At 44.0% G+C, this 20,684-nt stretch overlaps 1 protein-coding gene across 1 annotated transcript in view; it reads right to left on the bottom strand.

Moving 5' to 3' along the window:
* Positions 1–20,684, bottom strand: part of CCDC92B (coiled-coil domain containing 92B) — a 93,481-nt gene that overhangs the window by 34,229 nt on the left and 38,568 nt on the right. The window contains exon 3 of the mRNA XM_075854232.1: positions 6,850–6,897. Coding sequence (XP_075710347.1) covers positions 6,850–6,897 — 48 coding nt within the window. The remainder of the gene's footprint in view (positions 1–6,849; positions 6,898–20,684) is intronic.

A 20,684-nucleotide genomic window follows, 5' to 3' on the forward strand; every position in this document is an offset into this window, starting at 1 on the left:
GTCAACGAACGTCAGACGAACATCTAATACACCTTTACAGAAATACACAGCTTTGTGAGAAGGTGGGGGGCCACCGGACCCTTTCTAAGTGGACCTGGTTTACTGGGGAAACGAAGGTGGAACTTCCTGACCAATACCCCAGCGTGAACATCCCGGGCGGGTACCCAAGTCCTCTCCTCAGGCCCGTATCCTCTCCAATGGACCAAGTACTGGAGGGAGCCTTGGACCATCTTGCTGTCCACAATCTTGGCCACCTCGAATTCCACCCCCTCAGGGGTGAGAACGGGAACAGGAGGTTTCCTCGAAGGAGCCAAGGATGGGGAGCAGCGTTTAAGGAGGGAGGCATGAAACACGTCGTGTATACGAAAAGATGGGGGTAACTCCAGCCGGAAGGAGACAGGATTGAGGACTTCAATGACCTTATACAGCCCAATAAACCGGGGAGCAAACTTCTTGGACGGGACCTTAAGACGCAAGTTCCTAGATGATAACCACACCAGATCCCCGACCATAAACTAGTGGTTAGCAGAACGTTTTCTATCAGCCTGAGTTTTTTGTACGCTCTGGGACGCCTCTAGGTTCTTCTGAACCTGGGCCCAGACTGTGCACAGTTCCCGATGAACGACCGCTACCTCGGGATTGTTGGAACTACCAGGTGAAACGGAGGAGAACCGTGGATTAAACCCAAAATTACAGAAAAAGGGGGAGACCCCTGACGAGTTACTGACCCGGTTATTAAGGGAAAATTCAGCGAGGGGAATGAATGAGACCCAATCATATTGACAGTCAGAGATAAAACACCTTAAATATTGTTCTAGAGATTGATTAGTCCTCTCAGTTTGGCCATTGGTTTCAGGATGGAAAGCAGAGGAGAAGGACAGATCAATCTCCAACTTCTTACAGAAGGCTCTCCAAAACAAAGAAACAAATTGTACCCCTCTGTCCGAAACAATATTGACAGGGACCCCATGGAGACGCAGGATGTGTTTGACAAACAAGGTAGCTAACGTCTTGGCGTTGGGTAGTTTCTTGAGGGGCACAAAGTGGCACATCTTACTGAAGCGGTCTACTACCACCCACACCACCGACTTGCCTTGGGATGGAGGCAAATCGGTGATAAAATCCATGGAGATATGTGTCCAAGGTCTCTGGGGAATGGGCAACGAACGTAGTAAGCCCGCTGGTCGGGACCTGGGAGTCTTCGACCTAGCACAAACCTCACAAGCGGTGACGTAGGCCTTAACGTCTTTAGGCAACCCAGGCCACCAATAGTTTCTGGCAATGAGGTGTTTGGTACCCAGGATGCCTGGATGACCAGATAGTGCGGAGTCATGATTTTCCCTAAGTACCCTTAGCCGGTATTGCAGGGGAACAAACAGCTTGTCCACAGGAAGGTTCCCGGGAGCTGAACCTTGATCAGCTGCAATTTCAGAGACTAAATCAGAATCAATAGAAGAAATGATTATACCGGGAGGCAAAATACAAGCAGGATCTTCCTCCGAAGGAGGGCTGGCCATGAAGCTACGCGACAGTGCATCGGCCTTAATATTTTTAGACCCAGCCCTATAGGTAACCAAAAAGATGAATCTGGTAAAAAATAGCGCCCATCGAGCTTGTCTTGGGTTTAGCCTCCGGGCAGATTCTAGGAAAACCAGATTCTTGTGGTCGGTAAGGACCGTTACCTGGTGCCTAGCCCCCTCCAGGAAGTGGCGCCACTCTTCAAATGCCCATTTAATGGCTAAGAGTTCGCGGTTGCCAATATCATAGTTACTCTCAGTGGGCGAAAACTTCCTGGAGAAGTAGGCACAGGGGCGGAGATGGGTGAGGGACCTGGTACCCTGGGACAAGACAGCCCCCACTCCCACCTCGGATGCGTCAACTTCCACGATAAATGGCTCCATTTAGTTGGGCTGAACCAGCACCGGCGCCGAGATAAAGCACTTCTTAAGGACCTCAAAAGCCTGGACCACCTCTGGAGGCCAGTGGAGAAGATCAGCACCTTTGCGAGTGAGGTCCGTAAGAGGCTTAGCGATGACCGAGAAGTTAGCAATGAATCTCCTGTAATAATTAGCGAACCCCAAAAAACACTGTAACGCCTTCAGGGAGGCAGGTTGGACCCATTCCGCCACAGCCTGAACCTTGGCGGGGTCCATGCGGAATTCATGAGGAGTGAGGATTTGACCCAAAAATGGTATCTCCTGTACCCCAAACACACATTTTTCGGTTTTTGCAAACAGTTTGTTTTCCCGAAGGACCTGGAGCACCTTCCTGACATGCTCAATGTGGGAGGGCCAGTCCTTGGAAAACACCAGTATGTCATCAAGGTACACTACAAGAAATATCCCCAGGTAATCTCTCAAAATCTCATTTATGAAATTCTGGAAGACCGCCGGCGCATTACACAACCCAAAGGGCATGACGAGGTATTCGAAATGACCTTCGGGCGTGTTAAATGCAGTCTTCCACTCATCCCCCTCTTTGATGCGGATAAGGTTATACGCCCCCCGTAGATCAAACTTAGAGAACCATTGGGCCCCCTGAACCTGATTAAAGAGATCAGGAATCAAAGGAAGGGGATACTGGTTCCTTACAGTGACCTTATTCAGGTTACGGTAGTCAATGCATGGCCTAAGACCACCATCCTTCTTCCCTACGAAGAAGAAGCCAGCACCTACCGGAGAAGTAGAGGAGCGAATGTAACCCTTGGCCAGGCATTCCTGGATATACTCTCTCATGGCTTCACGTTCGGGACAAGAAAGATTAAATATCCTACCCTTAGGAAGCTTAGCTCCTGGTACCAATTCGATAGCGCAATCGTATTCTCTATGAGGAGGTAACACTTCGGAGGCCTCCTTAGAGAAAACATCAGCGAAGTCCTGAACAAACTCAGGTAGCGTGTTCACCTCCTCAGGGGGAGAAATAGAATTAACAGAAAAACATGACGTCAAACATTCATTACCCCATTTGGTAAGCTCCCCAGTATTCCAGTCAAACGTGGGATTATGCAACTGCAACCAGGGAAGGCCTAAAACCAAATCGGACGATAATCCCTGCATCAACAGTACAGAGCACTGCTCCAAATGCATGGAGCCAACAAGGAGTTCAAAAACAGGGGTATGCTGTGTAAAATAACCATTAGCAAGAGGAGTGGAGTCGATACCCACTACCGGGACAGGTTTAGGCAAATCAATCAAAGGCATAGCAAGAGACATAGCAAATTCCACAGACATGATATTAGCAGAGGACCCTGAATCCACGAAGGCGCTGCCGGTAGCAGACCTACCACCAAAAGAGACCTGAAAGGGAATCAAGATCTTATTACGTTTCATATTTACGGGAAATACCTGTGCGCCCAAGTGACCTCCCCGATGATCACTTAGGCGCGGAAGTTCTCCGGCTGCATTCTTACACTTAGGACAGTTGTTCACTTGATGCTTGTCATCCCCACAGTAAAAGCAGAGACCATTCTTCCTGTGGAAATCTCTACGTTGTTGGGGGGACACGAAGGCCCCGAGTTGCATAGGTACCTCTGAGTCTTCCGGGGAAGAACGAAGCGACGGAACCTCGGGAGGCATCATGGGGGAGTCGGAGGAGAAAACACATAAACGTTCGCGTTGTCGTTCCCTGAGACGTCGGTCAAGTCGTACCGCTAAAGCCATAACCTGGTCTAGGGAGTCAGAAGAGGGATAGCTAACTAGCAGGTCTTTCAGGGCATTCGACAGACCCAACCTAAATTGGCACCTTAAGGCAGGGTCATTCCACCGAGAAGATACGCACCACTTCCTAAAGTCAGAACAATACTCCTCAACAGGTCTCTTACCCTGACGTAAGGTCACCAGCTGACTCTCGGCAAAGGCAGTCTTGTCAGTCTCGTCATAAATGAGTCCGAGAGCAGAAAAGAAAAGATCAACAGAGGAAAGTTCAGGGGCGTCAGGAGCCAAGGAGAAGGCCCATTCTTGGGGCCCGTCCTGGAGCCGGGACATAATTATACCCACTCGCTGGCTCTCAGAACCTGAGGAGTGGGGCTTTAAGCGAAAGTAAAGCCTGCAACTCTCCCGAAAGGAGAGGAGAGAAAAGCCCTCCGGTCCCCTGAGAACCGGTCGGGCAACTTGAGGTGGGGTTCAGGAGTTGAGGTGAGGGGAACTACCAAGGTAGCATCATGCTGGTTGACCTTCTGAGCCAGGGCCTGGACCTGTAGGGAGAGACCCTGCATTTGCTGAGCCAGGGTCTCAAGGGGGTCCATAGTAGTGTCAGGGACCAGGGTAGACTAGGTATATGGGCTTGTGATTATGTAATGATAGGGGTAGGGAAACGGACAAATGAGCCCTAATCTACCCGCCACTCTGTCCCTGCCTACTTGCAACGACCCGCCCTAGGCGACGGGGTACAACTGGGCGGCGGTCCCTACGCTCAGTAAGTGCACAAGACAAACATACAAGGGAATATAAAGCAAAGGGAAAGGGGCAGTTGCCCACGGCAACACCGTGAGCAACAGAGTGGTGAACAAGCCAAGTCAAACCAGGAGAGCACGATGTACCAAACGCAGAGCAGAAGAGTAGTCAGGAAGCCAGGGTCAGAATGGAGCAGGATCAAATTGTTAGGAGCTGTAGCTGGGCCAGGAAACCACACGGAAAGAATCACAAGCAAGGCTGAACAGGAAAGGCAGGTATAAATAGACAGAGGGCGGGAGCTAGCTGAGTCTGGCCAGGCTGCGATAGGCTCTCCCACTCCTAAGCCTGCCAGCCTGAGTGGTGGAAGCTGGAGTCAGTCTCAGAGAGATAGACTCAGGTGAAGACTGGTTACCTATGGAAGTTAACCCCGAAGCTGTGCCTGGCAGATCCTTTACAACTTGGCTTCTCTTACCTATTCTCACTACCTGGTATCTCCTCTGACTGGACCGAGCGTATTTTATCCAGATTTAAAAAGCAATTCCACAGGAAATCGTGGTGCTCTGAAGAATTGTTGTAAAATCACCTCTATCATTTTGAAATAAGTTCTGGGAAGTTGAATGCTTAAAACTGGTTGCTATATGAAAAAACTCACGCATGTTCTTAGGCATGAGGCCAATTGTAATGACAGGGATAGGGAAACAGACAAGTGAGCCCTAATCTACCCGCCACTCAGTCCCTGCCTACTTGCAACGACCCGCCCTAGGCGACGGGGTACAACTGGGCGACTGTCCCTACACTCAGTAAGTGCACGACAGACAACCAGACAAGGAAACACAGAACAAAGGGAAACGGGGCAGTTGCCCACGGCAACACGGTGAGCAACAAGAGTAGTAAACGAGCCGAGTCAAACCAGGAGTGTACGAGGTACCAAACGCAGAGCAGAAGAGTAGTCAGTAAGCCAGGGTCAATACGAAGCAGGGACAAGTAGTTCAATAAGCTGGAGCAGGGCCAGGAAACCAACAGAGAAGAATCACAAGCAAGGAGGAACAGGAAAGGCAGGTATAAATAGACAGAGGGCGGGAGCTAGCTCCGTCTGGCCAGGCTGTGATAGGCTCTCCCACTCCTAAGCCTGCCATCCTGAGTGTTGGAAGATGGAGTCAGTCTCACAGACATAGAAGCAGGTGCAGACTGATTACCTATGGGCGTGGATACAGAAGCTGTGCCTGGCAGATCCTTAACACCAATTATGCTTTCCCGATGGGCGTAAGTATAGCTGTAGCAACAGCTACAGGGTCCAAAGGCTGAGGGTACCTACTCAGGTGAAGAATAATGCCGCTCGGAAAAGCAGTTACAAAGCCATACAGTAAAAGCGCCACTTGAACAGGCAGTGGCACTTTAGATATAGGTCCTTATGTGATACCTAAGGGTTAGAACAGAGAGTTCATGGTGCTCGTCTGAACCTAAGCTGCTCAGTCCAAAGGATGTGTGGATGGTTCCTCTGATGGAGGAAGCTTTGTGCCCACTATAGCTACCCTTGTGTAGCTTATAGAAATCTGTATGTAAAGTGCCACTGTCTTTTGACCTTTCTTTTTCTCCGATACGAGGGGGAGCTCTTCACAAAGATGTAGATAGTATTAAATGCAAAAGTAGCTGTATAAATCTGTATACAGTGAGCTGCCCCTAGTGGTAGCTTCAAGCAGCCACCTCAATCAGTTAATTGTATGACTGTGTGAAGGGAAGCAGAGGATTTGGAGTTTTGTTTTTCAGACTATCTATCTAATCTAATCTAATCTATCCTTTTTTCTATTTATCTAGATTAATCAGCACAGACTTTAGGTTATGTTTAGATCAAATAATTATAAAATTATATGTACACTTTAATACTTTACTGCTTTAGACCATCACAAAAAAGTCCATTGGGCTCTATGTTACCCTACACCAGGGGTAGGCAACCTTTTTTGTATGGCGTGCCAATTAAAAAATAAAATAAAAAAAATAAAAGATGACGTACTCAGTGTGCCATGCAGTACATGAAAGTCATGTAACTCAAACTCATTTCTTTAGTGAAATCTCATGCAAGCGCTGTGCATTCCCTGGCCCTGAACAAACCAGTGATGTTGATGCAGACTAGAGCCATTAATCAAGCCAAGGAGACGGTGTTGGACTATGGCTATGATGGAGAGCACATGCGGGGCTTAGGACTCACCGTGCCAGGCAAACATGTCCCGCGTGTCGGCTGCGGCACACATGCCATAGGTTGCTGACCCCTGCCCTATACCATCACAGAGGGATTAACCACTAAACCAATCTAGACCACTAGGAATATTACCAGAAATACTATGACTAATCCCAAAATAAGTATACCAGGGGGATTGGCATTTTCCATCTTTGCTGTGGGCACCAGCAAGAGAGGGTAAATGAAAGAGAGAAACTTACAGTAAGACAGAGATTTGCATACCTTGCAGAAAGTCTTCCACTTGTTTTTCTTCGAGCTCCTGAGTTAGTTCTAAGAAAAAACATATAGCACTCTATTAGAACAGTCAGTGTAACACATGAACAGTATAAATAATCCAGCAATTCTTGGAAGAAAAAAAAGAAGAAAAGAAAAATTGGTCCAGTCTATCTGCATCTAATAGTCTGGGAGCTTTGATTGGAACACAATATATTTTCATGGGACTCATAGAGTAAGTGGCCTATTGTTCTTATTTTCCTTCACAATGTAATGTCTGTTTAGATCATCATCATACTATAGTGGCCCATAATGTTAAACGTGGTTGATGTTTGGTTCACTATCATTGTTTATGTTTGTTGCTCATAAATTTATTGTTTCACTGGTTTGAAGGTACTTTACATAAAATATTAACGCCATTAAAAAATTTTGTAAAATTCAAGGACAATCTAGTATTTATCTTGCTGAAGGGAAACCAGGCCAACCCTGCTGACAAGTTACTGTGCGACACCACCATAACACAACCACTATGTCGCACAAGAACTTGAGCCCACAAAGCCTGATGAAGGACGTATTCTCGAAATGTTGCTACATGTCTCATCGTAGTGTTTTGTCTGACATGGATTAATAAAATTTACAGTACAATTTAGCAGTGCAAAAGTTTTTAGGCAGTTGAGAATAAATGCTGCAAAGTAAGAATGCTTTCGCAAATAGAAGTGTTAATAGTTGTTTTTATTTATCAATTAACAAAATACAAAGTGAATTAACAGAATAGAAATCTAAATCAAATCAATATTTGGTGTGTCCTCCCTTTGCTTTCAAAACAGCATAAATTCTTCCAGGTACACTTGCACAAAGAATGAGAACAGTAACAAGACACAAGGTAGTTATACTGCAGCAGCAATGTCTCCCTCAGGCAGAGATTTCATATCAGACTGGGGTTTCAAGATGTGCTGTTCAAAATCTTTTGAAGAAGTACAAAGAAACGGGAAACGCTGAGGACCATAGATGCAGTGGTCGGCCAAGGAAACCGTGCAAAAGATCAAAGGCACATCATGATTACTTCCCTTCAAAAATCGGAAGATGTCCAGCAGTGCCATCAACTCAGAACTGGCAGAAGCCAGTGGGACCCAGGTACACCCATCTATTGTTTAGGGAAGTCTGCCCAGCAGTGGTCTTCATGGAAGAAACCATAAAACTATACTTTTGACGTGGAAACAAGGCCAAACCATTCAACTATGCATAAAATTATAGGAACAAGCAGAAAAATTGCAGCAGGTGCTCTGGACTGATGAGTCAAAATGTTAAATATTTGGCTGTAACAGAGGGCAGTTTGTTCGCCGGCGGGGGGGATTAATGGTGTCCTCAATGCTGAGAAATACAGGCAGATACTTATCCATCATGCAATACAATCAGGGAGGCGTCTGAGTGGCTCCAAATTTATTCTGCAGCAGGACAACGACCCCAAATATACAGCGAATGTCATTAAGAACTATCTTCAGCGTAAAGAAGAACAAGGAGTCCTGGAAAAAGGGCCGGCCTTAGGCTACAGGGTGCCCTGTGCGGAATTGCCCTTTGGTGCCCCCCACTGCATTTATCATTGTTAAGTATTGTCGGCATTTGGTGCTTTTGTTTGTGCATTTGTCACGCAGAAAAACACGTAAAAAATGCTTGGTTTAAGCGTCCCATTGACATCAATGGTATAGCGCCCCATTAGTGCATACGACACGTTTTGTTTAAAAATGTGTCGCGTAAAAAAAGAAGCGTTAGGCCAATTCTTTAGCATGTAAAATGCTCCGAAAATGCGCCAAAATCGCACCTAATTTCTATAGGCAATGGGAGTTCTGATTGAGCGTCAAAAAAACCCGCCGAAGGCGTGCAAAAAAAGCAATGAATACGCGTCAAAAGCGCCTGTAGTTTAAAAATAATTTTACAAAAAGACTAGTGTTTTTAAGGGTATGTGCACGCACAAAATAAAAAACATCTCAAAATATGGGCTGATTTTCAGCCGTTTTTTATTCAAAGTCGCGTTTTTAACAGCCGTTTTTGTACAGAGACTATGAAAAATGGCCCCAAAAACGGCTGAAGAAGTGACGTGCACTTCTTTTTCGTGGCCGTACTTTTCTGCGGCCGTTTTTCAAAACGGCCGCGTAAAAAACGCCCTGTCGGAACAGAACGCCGTTTTCCAGATGTTTCCAGTGTTCTGCTTCCGATGTTTTCCGCCGTTTTTAGCACAGTGTGAAGAAGGCCTATGTTTTGGTAAGGCTGTATTAACATTACATCCTGCCTGTCCATTTATCATATGCGGTGGAAAAGCTCCTGGCGCATACATTAAATGGACACAAAAAACTTGCAGTATCATTTTTTGTACTGGACGCCACGACATAAAATAGCGCAGTCCCCACCGAACTGAGGCTTTTTTAACCTCCATCAGGTGTATGGAACTGTTTACCATACTTTCTAGGAGCTTTCCCGGTGCACACATTACACGGATGGGCAGGATGTAATGGAATATTACTTTCAGGCTGAGTTCACACGGGGCACTGCAGGGAATTTGGGGCAAAAAAACGCACCAAACTGAGGGGCAGTTTCTCGCCTGGAATGTCTGCTGTGAAAAACTGCAGCACTTAGCCAGCGGTCACATGGGATGAAGCATCATCCCAGGAGGCCGGCCCTCTGACATCATCCAGGCCTGCCTCCTGGAATGACGTTCATCCATGTGACCGCTGCTACAGCCTGTGTTTGGCTGCAGCGAAGGTCACATGCGATGAGGCGTCATCCCAGGAGGATAAAACACAGATTCCAAGGTAAGTATAATATATTGTGTGTTTTCTGAGTGGCGTTTTTTGCGGCGGGATCGCTGCGAACCCACCGCAAAAAAACACAACTGCTATTTGTTGTAGAATTTACCTCCCCATTGAATACAATGGGGAAAACCCGCAACAAATAAGGCGCGTTTACGCAAATACAATTGACATGCTGAGAATAAAACTCTGCATCGCAGGTCAGTTTTTTCCGCTCAGTGTTTACGTAGCGTGTGGATGAGATTGGTTTTATCTCATCCACTTTGCTGTTACTGCATTTGCTGCTGTCCATGTGGCAATGTTGGTACTTTTTATTACTTCTTATTTAACTCACACTGTGAAGGCTGTAAAATAGCCCAAATCGCTGTTTTTTGTTCACATTAGCTCTAAAAAAAATTAATAAAAAATGTTGAAAATAGTGGCATATACCAAAATATTGTACCAATAAAAGCTCCCCAGACTAAGGCATTAGCGCCGAAACGCGCGTTGGGGTGGACGTTCGCTGTGTTCTCTATTTTGCATCTACCATGGGTATGTTATATCCTTGTAACTTGCTTTAGAACTTTCCTGTGTATTATTGCCTTCCCTTATGTTCATATGGACTTCATAATTCACTCCTGCTACCATCTTATATGAATTATTCTTATGCAGCACATTGTTTTTTTTATATATATATACAGTGAAGGAAATAAGTATTTGATCCCTTGCTGATTTTGAAAGTTTGCCCACTCTCAAAGACATGAACAGTCTAGAATTTTCAGGCTAGGTTAATTTTACCAGTGAGAGATAGATTATATATATATATATATATAAAAAAAAACAACAAAAAAACAGAAAATCACATTGTCAAAATTAGATATATTTATTTGCATTGTGCACAGAGAAATAAGTATTTGATCCCCTACCAACCATTAAGAGTTCAGCCTCCTCCAGACCAGTTACACGCTCCAAATCAACTTGGTGCCTGCATTAACCCCTTAAGGACGCAGCCTAGTTTTGGCCTTAAGGCTCAGAGCCCATTTTTCAAATCTGACATATTTCACTTTATGTGGTAATAACGTCGGAATGCTTAAACCTACCCAAGCGATTCTGAGATTGTTTTCTCGTGACACATTGGGCTTCATGTTCGTGGTAAAATTTGGTCGATATATTCAGTGTTTATTGGTGAAAAATTGCAAAATTTAGAGAAAATTTTGAAAAAATTGCATTTTTCAGAATTTAAATGCATCTGCTTGTAAAACAGACGGTTATACCACCCAAAATAGTTACTAGTTCACATTTCCCATATGTCTACTTTAGATTGGCATCGTTTTTTGAACATTCTTTTATTTTTCTTGGACGTTACAAGGCTTAGAACATAAACAGCAATTTCTCATATTTTTAAGAAAATTTCAAAAGCCTTTTTTTTAAGGTACCTCTTGAGTTCTGAAGTGGCTTTGTGGGGCCTATGTATTAGAAACCCTGATAAAACACCCCATTTTAAAAACTAGACCCCTCAAAGTATTCAAAACAGCAGTTATAAAGTTTTTTAACCCTTCAGGCATTTCACAGGAATTAAAGCAAAGTGGAGGTGAAATTTGCAAATTTCATTTTTCTTGCTGAATTTCAATTTTATTCATTTTTTTTTCTGTAACACAGAAGGTTTTACCAGAGAAACACTACTAAATATGTATTTTCCAGATTCTGCAGTTTTTAGAAATGTCCCACATGTGGCCCTATTGCGCTCGTGGACTAAAAGACAAGCCCTAGAAGCAAAGAAGCACCTAGTGCATTTTGAGTCCTCTTTTTTATTAGAATATATTTTAGGCAGCATGCCAGGTTTGAAGAGGTGTTGAGGTGTCAAAACAGTAGGAATCCCCCAATAGTGACCCCATTTTGTAAACTACACCCCTCAAGGAATTCATTTAGGGTTGTTGTTACCATTTTGACCGCACATTTTTTTCACAGCACGTATTTGAATTGGGCTCTGAAATGAAAAAAATGTCATTTTTTCCAATAAAATGTCATTTGTGATCAAAATTTCTTATTTTCACAGGGAACAAAATACCCCATTTTGTTGCCCAATTTGTCCTTAGTGTGGCAGTACCCCATTTGTGGTGATAAACTGCCGTTTGGGCCCATGGGAGGGCTCAGAAGGAAAGGAGCGCTATATGTTTGTTGGAGTCCAGATTTTGTTGGATTGGTTTTCGGGTGCCATGTCGCATTTGCAGAGCCTCAGAGGTATCAAAGCAATGGAAACCCACCAAAAGTGACCCCATTTTGGAAACTACACCCCTCAAGGAATTCATTTATGGTTGTTGTTAGCATTTTGACCGCACAGTTTTTTCACAGCACCTATTTCAATTGGGCTGTGACATTAAAAAAATGTCATTTTTTCCAATAAGATGTAATTTTTAACCAAAATTTCTTATTTTCACAGGGAACAAAATACTCAATTTTGTTGCCCAATTTCTCCTGAGTGCATCAATACCCCATTTGTGGCAATAAACTGCCGTTTGGGCCCATGGGAGGCCTCAGAAGGGAAGGAGCGCTGTGTGTTCTTTGGAGTACAGATTTTGCTGGTTTGGTTTTCGTGTGCCATGTCGCATTTGCAGAGCCCCAGAGGTATCAAAGCAATGGAAACCCACCAGAAGTGACCCCATTTTGGAAACTACACCCCTCAAGGAATTCATTTATGGGTAATGTGACCATTTAGACCCCATAGTTTCTTCACAGAACTTATTTGAATTGGGCTGGGAATGAAAACAAAATTATTTTTGTCAAATAATATGTAGTTTTGGCTGAAAATTTCTTATTTTCACAAGAAACAAAATACCCCATTCTGTTGCGCAATTTGTTCTGAGTGCCGCAATACCCCATTTGTTGTGATAAACTGCCGTTTGGGCCCATGGGAGGGCTCAGAAGGAAAGGACCACCATTTGGCCTACTCGGGATTTTCTAGTGCGAAGTCATGTATGCAGAAGCCCCTGAGGTACCAGTACAGTTGAAACCCGCAAGAAGTGACCCCGTTTTAAAAACTACACCCTTAAGGCATTCATCTAGAGGTGTAGTGACCATTTTGACCGGAGACCTACACCCCATAAACTGTAATGTGGGTTCTCCCGGGTATGGCAATACCCTACATGTGGCTGTTATCAGCTGCCTGGACACACAGCAGGGCCCAGAGGGGAAAGACGAGGGGGGATAAGCTGTGCGGAGTGCATCAGGGTAAGTAAAATTGGGGTAAATTATAAACCAAGGGATGTATGATAAATTTTAAAACACTTTCATACAGAGCTCTGGTTATTCGGGACACGTGTCACATTGATATATTGTGTCCTCCCTTATCCCCCTCTTATAGCAGACTTTGCACCTCTTTTGACTTTTTCCCTTCTTGCCAGTTTGGGGAACTTCCCCTGGAAAGTGTTGCCCTGGTACGATGCGTGTGGGCTCGCTTCCAGAAGTACTGGGTGCCCCCCCTTCTTGGTCCCTAAAGATTAGGTTCTTGATAATCACCTCTTGAAATTCCAGGAAAGTTCCCGTCTGGCCTGCACATCGACGTAGCACGTACGCATTGTACAAAGCCATCTATATGATGTTCCCGGCCAGCTTCTTATACCACACCGCATGGCGCTGTAGGGCTTCAGGGCTTGATCTTACAAGTCCATCACTCCCATGTACCTATTGTAGTCCAGGATGCAGTCTGGTTTGGGGGTGGCCTTTCCTTCATATATCCTAAACCTGTAGGTATACCCTGATGCACTCTCACAGCTTATACATCTTCACGCCATACCTTGCCCTCTTACCCGGCAGGTACTCGCGGAATTGAACCCTCCCTTTAAAATGTACCAGGGACTCATCAATAGAAATACACTTCTCGGGGGTGTATGCTTGGGAAAACCGGGCACTGGAACGGTCTAATAGGGGTCTCCGTTTAGACAAACGGTCAAAACTGGGGTAATCTCGGGGTGGGCACGGCTCATTATCAGTATAATGTAAGAAGCGAAGTATTGCCTCATTTATTTATTTTTTTAGGTTCCAGTTCAGTTCTGAAGTTGCTTTGAGGGGCCCATATATTAGAAACCCCTATCAAATACCCCATTTTAGAAACTAGACCCCTCAAAGTATTCACAACAGCATGTAGAAAGTTTATGAACCCTTTAGGTGTTTCACAGGAATTTAGAGCAAAGTAGAGGTGAAATTTACATTTTTTTTTTGTCAGAAAATCCTCTTTATACCATTTTTTTTATAACACAAAAGGATTTATCACAGAAACGCAACTTAATACGTATTGCCCAGATTCTGCAGTTTAGAGAAATATCCCACATGTGCCCCTTGGGCGGTAATGGACTGAAGCACCGGCCTCCGAAGCAAAGGAGCACCCAGTGGATTTTGAGGCCTCTTTTTTATTAGGCACCATGTCCGGTTTGAAGAGGTCTTGTGGTGCCAAAACATTGGGAACCCCCCAAAAGTGACCCCAATTTGGAAACTAGACCCCTTGAGGAATCCATTGTAGTTTTCTTGGGGTGCATGCGGCTTTTTGATCAGTTTTTATTCTATTTTTAGGTGGCGTGGTGACTAAAAAACAGCAATTCTACTATTGTTTTTTTTTCGTTTTTTTTTACAGCGTTCACCGTGCGCTATAAATGACATATTCACTTTATTCTGCGGGGCGATACGATTACGGCGATACCAGATGTTTATAGTTTTTTTTTATGTCTTATGGCGTTTGCACAATAAAATACGTTTTGTAAACAATCATTCACTTTTTGTGTTACCTTATTCTAAGAGCCATAACGTTTTTATTTTTCAATCAATAAAGCCGTGCGAGGACTTATTTTTTGCGTAACGAACTGTAGTTTTGATCAGTACCATTTTTAGGTACATGCGACTTTTTGATCTCTTTTTATTCCATTTTTTGGGAGGTGAAGTGACCAAAGAATTGTGATTGTGGTTCGGTTTATTATTATTTTATTTTACGGCGTTCACCGTGCGGGATAAATAATGAAATAATTTTGTAGTTCAGGCCGTTACGGACGCGGCGATACCAATTATGTATAGTTTATTTGTTTGTTTATATATTTTTATTAATAATAAAGGACTGATAAGGGAAAAGGTGGGATTTTTACTTTTATTACTTTTAAATCTTTTATTTTCTAATTTTTACACATCTTTTTTTAACTTTTTTTTCACTTTATTACTTTGTCCCACTAGGGGACATGAGGGCAGGAGGCTCTGATCGCTATTCTAATACACTGCACTACATGCGTAGTGCAGTGTATTAGAACTGTCAGCTACTCACTGACAGCAAGCATAGTGGGTCCTGACGTTGTCAGGACCCACTAGGCTTCCGTCTATGGCATAGCCGGACGCCATTGTTTGGTGTCCGGTTGCCATAGTCACCATCGCCGGCCGCTATCGCGTAGCAGGCCGGCGATGGCAGCTTAACCCCTAAAAAGCCGCGATCTCTATAGAACGCGGCTTTTAAGGGGTTAATCAGCGGGGACACAGCGATCGGTCCCCGCTGTAGGAGCTGTGACAGCTGCTGAACAAGACAGCAGCGTCACAGCTCCTGTATGTGTCGGGAGGACGGCCGAAACGGCCGTTACTCCCGAGACGTACTATTACGGCATGGAGCGCGAACGATACAGCTGCCATGACGTAATAGTACGTCAAGGAGCGGGAAGGGGTTAAAGACAGCTGTCTTAAATGGTCACCTGTATAAAAGACTCCTGTCCACAGACTCAATTAATCAGTCTGACTCTCACCTCTACAACATGGGCAAGACCAAAGAGCTTTCTAAGGATGTCAGGGACAAGATCATAGACCTGCACAAGGCTGGAATGGGCTACAAAACCATAAGTAAGACGCTGGGTGAGAAGGAGACAACTGTTGGTGCAATAGTAAGAAAATGGAAGACATACAAAATGACTGTCAATCGACCTCGATCTAGGGCTCCATCCAAAATCTCACCTCGTGGGGTATCCTTGATCCTGAGGAAGGTGAGAGCTCAGCCGAAAACTACACGTGGGGAACTTGTTAATGATCTCAAGGCAGCTGGGACCACAGTCACCAAGAAAACCATTGGTAACACATTACGCCGTAATGGATTAAAATCCTGCAGTGCCCGCAAGGTCCCCCTGCTCAAGAAGGCACATGTACAGGCCCGTCTGAAGTTTGCAAATGAACATCTGGATGATTCTCAGAGTGATTGGTAGAAGGTGCTGTGGTCAGATAAGACTAAAATTGAGCTCTTTGGCATTAACTCAACTTGCCGTGTTTGGAGGAAGAGAAATGCTGACTATGACCCAAAGAACACCGTCCCCACTGTCAAGCATGGAGGTGGAAACATTATGTTTTGGGGGTGTTTCTCTGCTAAGGGCACAGGACTACTTCACCGCATCAATGAGAGAATGGATGGAGCCATGTACCGTCAAATCCTGAGTGACAAACTCCTTCCCTTTACCAGGACATTAAAAATGGCTCGTGGCTGGGTGTTCCAGCACGACAATGACCCAAAACATACAGCCAAGGCAACAAAGGAATGGCTCAAAAAGAAGCACATTAAGGTCATGGAGTGGCCTAGCCAGTCTCCAGACCTTAATCCCATCGAAAACTTATGGAGGGAGCTGAAGATCCGAGTTGCCAAGCGACAGCCTCGAAATCTTAATGATTTACAGATGATCTGCAAAGAGGAGTGGGCCAAAATTCCATCTAACATGTGTGCAAACCTCATCATCAACTACAAAAAACGTCTGACTGCTGTGCTTGCCAACAAGGGTTTTGCCACCAAGTATTAAGTCTTGTTTGCCAAAGGGATCAAATACTTATTTCTCTGTGCACAATGCAAATAAATATATATAATTTTGACAATGTGATTTTCTGTTTTTTTTTTTTTTATTATATAATCTATCTCTCACTGGTAAAATTAACCTATCCTAAAAATTCTAGACTGTTCATGTCTTTGACAGTGGGTAAACGTACAAAATCAGCAAGGGATCAAATACTTATTTCCTTCACTGTATATGGTCTTTACTATAGTCTATACTCTAAACTTAATGGAAGGTGTGCTTTTGGCACAATTTTTGCACTATTTGTTCATCTGTGAGATACACGGCCCACTGTCCATTTTTTAACCTGTTGGTTTATGGATTCTTTTATCTATTGTAGGTCATTATGTAATTTCAGTATTTTTCTATTTTCGCATACTTCCTTGTCTCTCTAGCATCTTTTTCTTCTAGGTGATATATATATACATATATATATATATATATATATATATATATATATATATATATATATATATTCTTGATGCTTCCGGGTATACACCCTAGGTTCTAGCCCATACAATTTACATATATACTGATTGTTGCTTTGCACGTGTCGGGATACCATGGTTTTGGTTAGGTTATCAATAAAAGCTACAGCGCGTCCCACAAAAAATAAGCCCTCACACCGCTCAGACAAAAATATAAAAAAAGTTATGTCTCTCAAATAGTTTTCTTTGTAAAAGTAGTAAAATATATAAATAACCTATATAAATTTGGTACCACCTTAATCGTATTGAGCCGAAGAATAAAGTGAAGTTGTCGTTTTTTACCGCACGATCAAAGCTGTAAAATCGAAAATCAAAAAACTATGGAGGAATCACAGTTTTTTTTTTAAATTTCAGCCCACAAAGAGTTTTTTTCAGTTTCCCAGTACATTATATGGTACTTTAAATGGTGCCAATAGAAACTACAACTCATGCCGCAAAAAATAACCACCACCCTATTGACGGAAAATGTAAAAAAAAGTTATGGCTCTAGGTAGGCGGGTAGTGAAAAACTTAAGTGAAAAAGTAAAAAATGTCTCAGTCCTGAAAGGGTTAAAATAAGAAAGCAGCCCATACTTACCTCTCCCTTCCCAGACGTTCCTGCGTTGGGGGCTCCCGTCACCTCTGTTCTCGGTTTGTATACAGAGCGGCTGCAGTAGTGACATCACGTCGATAGTACATCACCACTGCAGCTGCTCTGTATACAAACAGTGAACGGAGGTGACTGGAGCCCCCAGCGCAGTAATGTTTGGGAGGGGAAAGGTAAGTATAAGTTCTTTTTTATTTTAAATTCTCCTCTACTGCTTCCACAGAATTTCTTTTTAACCACCCTTTAACGTAATGTGCACAGGGTCTAAAAAGGCAACAAATGGTAAATGTGCACTATGGAGCAACTGAACAATGTGCCCATCTGCCATTTATTAACAGTGTAGTTCAGTGCCACCTTGGTGCACATTTTCCACTTATTTCCCCTTTAGTGTCCTTATGTTCAGTGCCCCCTTAATGCATATTTGCCATTTACTGCCCCATTAGCACCCTCTGTCACAGAAGACAAATAAATGGGCAATAAATGGCAAATGGGCAACGAAGGGGCACTGAACAGGACACTAAAGGGGCAATAAGTGGCAAATGGGCACCTAGGTGGCACTGAGCCCTCTGCCCATTTGCTATTTTTAGACCCCCATCAGTGCCCCCATACGACCAAAGCCCACAGTCTGACTGACCTGCTGGGCTTCTTGCAGTGCACGTTGCCCGCTGATGCTGCTGGAGCGGAGCCCTGGGAAAATAGCCAGACCAGGAACGCATGGTAAGATAGTCTCCTCCCTGTCTTGCGTCCTGAGTGATGTCATCACGTCAGATCATCACTCAAGATGTAAGACGAGGAGGGGGAGCGGGGGAGCGGTAGTCGCGGCGTGGGGAAGCCAGTAGTGAGTGACACCTGACCTGCTGGCGCCCCGAGCAGTAGCCGCAGAGCGGGAGAAATTCACCCGCTGGCGCCCCCCTTATAGCATGGTGGCCGGCGCCCTGTGCGAACGCACGTGTCGCACGTTGCTAAGGCCGGCCATGCCTGGAAGTGATGATATGGCCCCCGCAGAGCCCTGATCTCCACATCATAGAGTCTGGGATTACATGTAGAGACAGAAGGACTTGAGGAAGCTTACATCCACAGAAGATCTGTGGTAAGTTCTCCAAGATGTTTGGAACAACCTTCCTGCCGAGTTCCTTAAATTGTGTGCAAGTGTACCTAGAAGAATTGATGCTGTTTTGAAGGCAAAGGATGGTCACACCAAATATTGATTTAATTTAGATTTCTCTTCTGTTCATTAAATCTATTAACTATTTTTAAAAACATGCCTAAAACATTTGCACAGTACTGTGTATGATTTGATTCCACCTGTAAATTGGAGTGCTGACTTCCTTCTTTTTGTTGGAATATAACAGCATCATTTCAATTGGGTCTTGGAGCAATGGGTATAATGTATGCAAGATCTTGCATGCACATGAGTTGATGGTCAAAGTCACTTAAAAATATAGGCAATCAATAAGAGATTGTTACAGCTGTTTTCCCCCTCCATCAGATTGCCCTCTGAGAATAACATTTCAAGGAAGACAGATTTCATTTTGACAAAATTCCCTCAGTACAGCAGAATGCTAGTAATTTAACATATTGCGCGTCTAAGGCATTAGTCACGTCCAGCTGGAATGGGGAGAAAATTTAATTTGGGTGTTCCGGCAATTGGTTTCATGATAAAGACTTAAACCTGAATTCCATGATTCAGCGGGGTAGTTTCTAAGTGACTGAGACTACGCCGAAGGCATGAACATATCATAATGGGATTAATGCTTCCTCATACGCTTTACTTCCTAATTCTTAGTGAAAAACTGTGGAAGCTGATGAGAGTTAGAGTCACAGCAGGGGATCCCAGAACTTCTCATGTAGCGTCTGAAGATAAGATCTGGTGACCTCGTTCTGTACTGAAGAAGATTCAAACTGGTTAATCTAAATGGAAAATGTCATTGATTTAAGTCATGAGTTTTAGAGCTCTGTGCTGATGTAGAAGAATGGATTGTTCTCTTTAAGTATTATGCCAAAAGCTTGTGATATTCTGATTTGCAAAAAGAGGTCTTCAGTACAAATATAAAGGGTGCTTATAGGCAAATCTTCATAGCATATTTAAAAAGTCATAATCAATGGATAAAAGCTGAGTTAATCGAGTATTTCAGCCTAAAGCATTTTTTTACCTATCCACAGGATAGGTAATAAATGGTAGATTGGTGAGGATCTGACTGCTGGGACCCCCACGATCCCCATTCCCCTTAGCTACAAGATAGCTAGGAGGAATTTGAATGAAGCGACGTCCGGTCATGCGCCCTGCTGTTCCATTCAAATTCTACGGTACTGATGGAAACAGCCGAGCACTGGCTGCCGTCCCATTCAAAACTCCTAGCCACCGTCTTTCGACTGGGGGGAATGGGGTTCCCCATTCTGTTGACCCACCAATTTAGCATTTATCACCTATACAGTGGATAGGGGAAAAATGCTTTAGACTTGAATATCCCTTTAACTGGTTGCCGACACAGGACCAGTATGCTCGTCCTGAGCGGCGAGCACTTCGCGCATTAGGACGAGCATACTCGTCCTGTGTGACAGCAGTCTCTGCCGTCTCTGTGTGTGCGATCAAGAGAGGGCCAACGGCTGTAATACACAGTCACGACCCCGCTCTGACAGCGGAGAGGAGAGAAACATATTCTCTCCGCTGTTAACCCTTTGAACGCCGCGATGACAGCAGATCGCGGCGTTCAAAGAGAGGGGACTGCACATTGATCGCGTCACAGAAAATAACTGTGACGCAATTAAAGCCCACAACTCGTATGGCCAGACAGCCCAGGGTCCAGTGAAGGACCCCAGGGCTGTCTGAACATATTTCCTGTTGTTAGGGCATACTGAGGTATGCCCTAACAACTGCCTGTGTACAATCAGTACACAGGCTAATGTACTGGCATATAGATCTATGCCAGTACATTACAGTTACAAAATCAAAATCAAAATGATAAATCCCTTTATGGGATTAAAAAAAAAAGTTAAATGAATGTAAAAAAAAAAATAATGGTAAATAAATAAATAAAAAGTAAATAAAATACACAGAAACACACATTTTTTATAATAAATAAACTTTTTAAAATATAAGTCCCAAAACACGACATAATATAGACATATTTGGCATTGCCACGACCTTAACAACCTG

Source organism: Rhinoderma darwinii, chromosome 2, assembly GCF_050947455.1.
Source record: "Rhinoderma darwinii isolate aRhiDar2 chromosome 2, aRhiDar2.hap1, whole genome shotgun sequence".
NCBI classification, from domain to species: domain Eukaryota; kingdom Metazoa; phylum Chordata; class Amphibia; order Anura; family Rhinodermatidae; genus Rhinoderma; species Rhinoderma darwinii.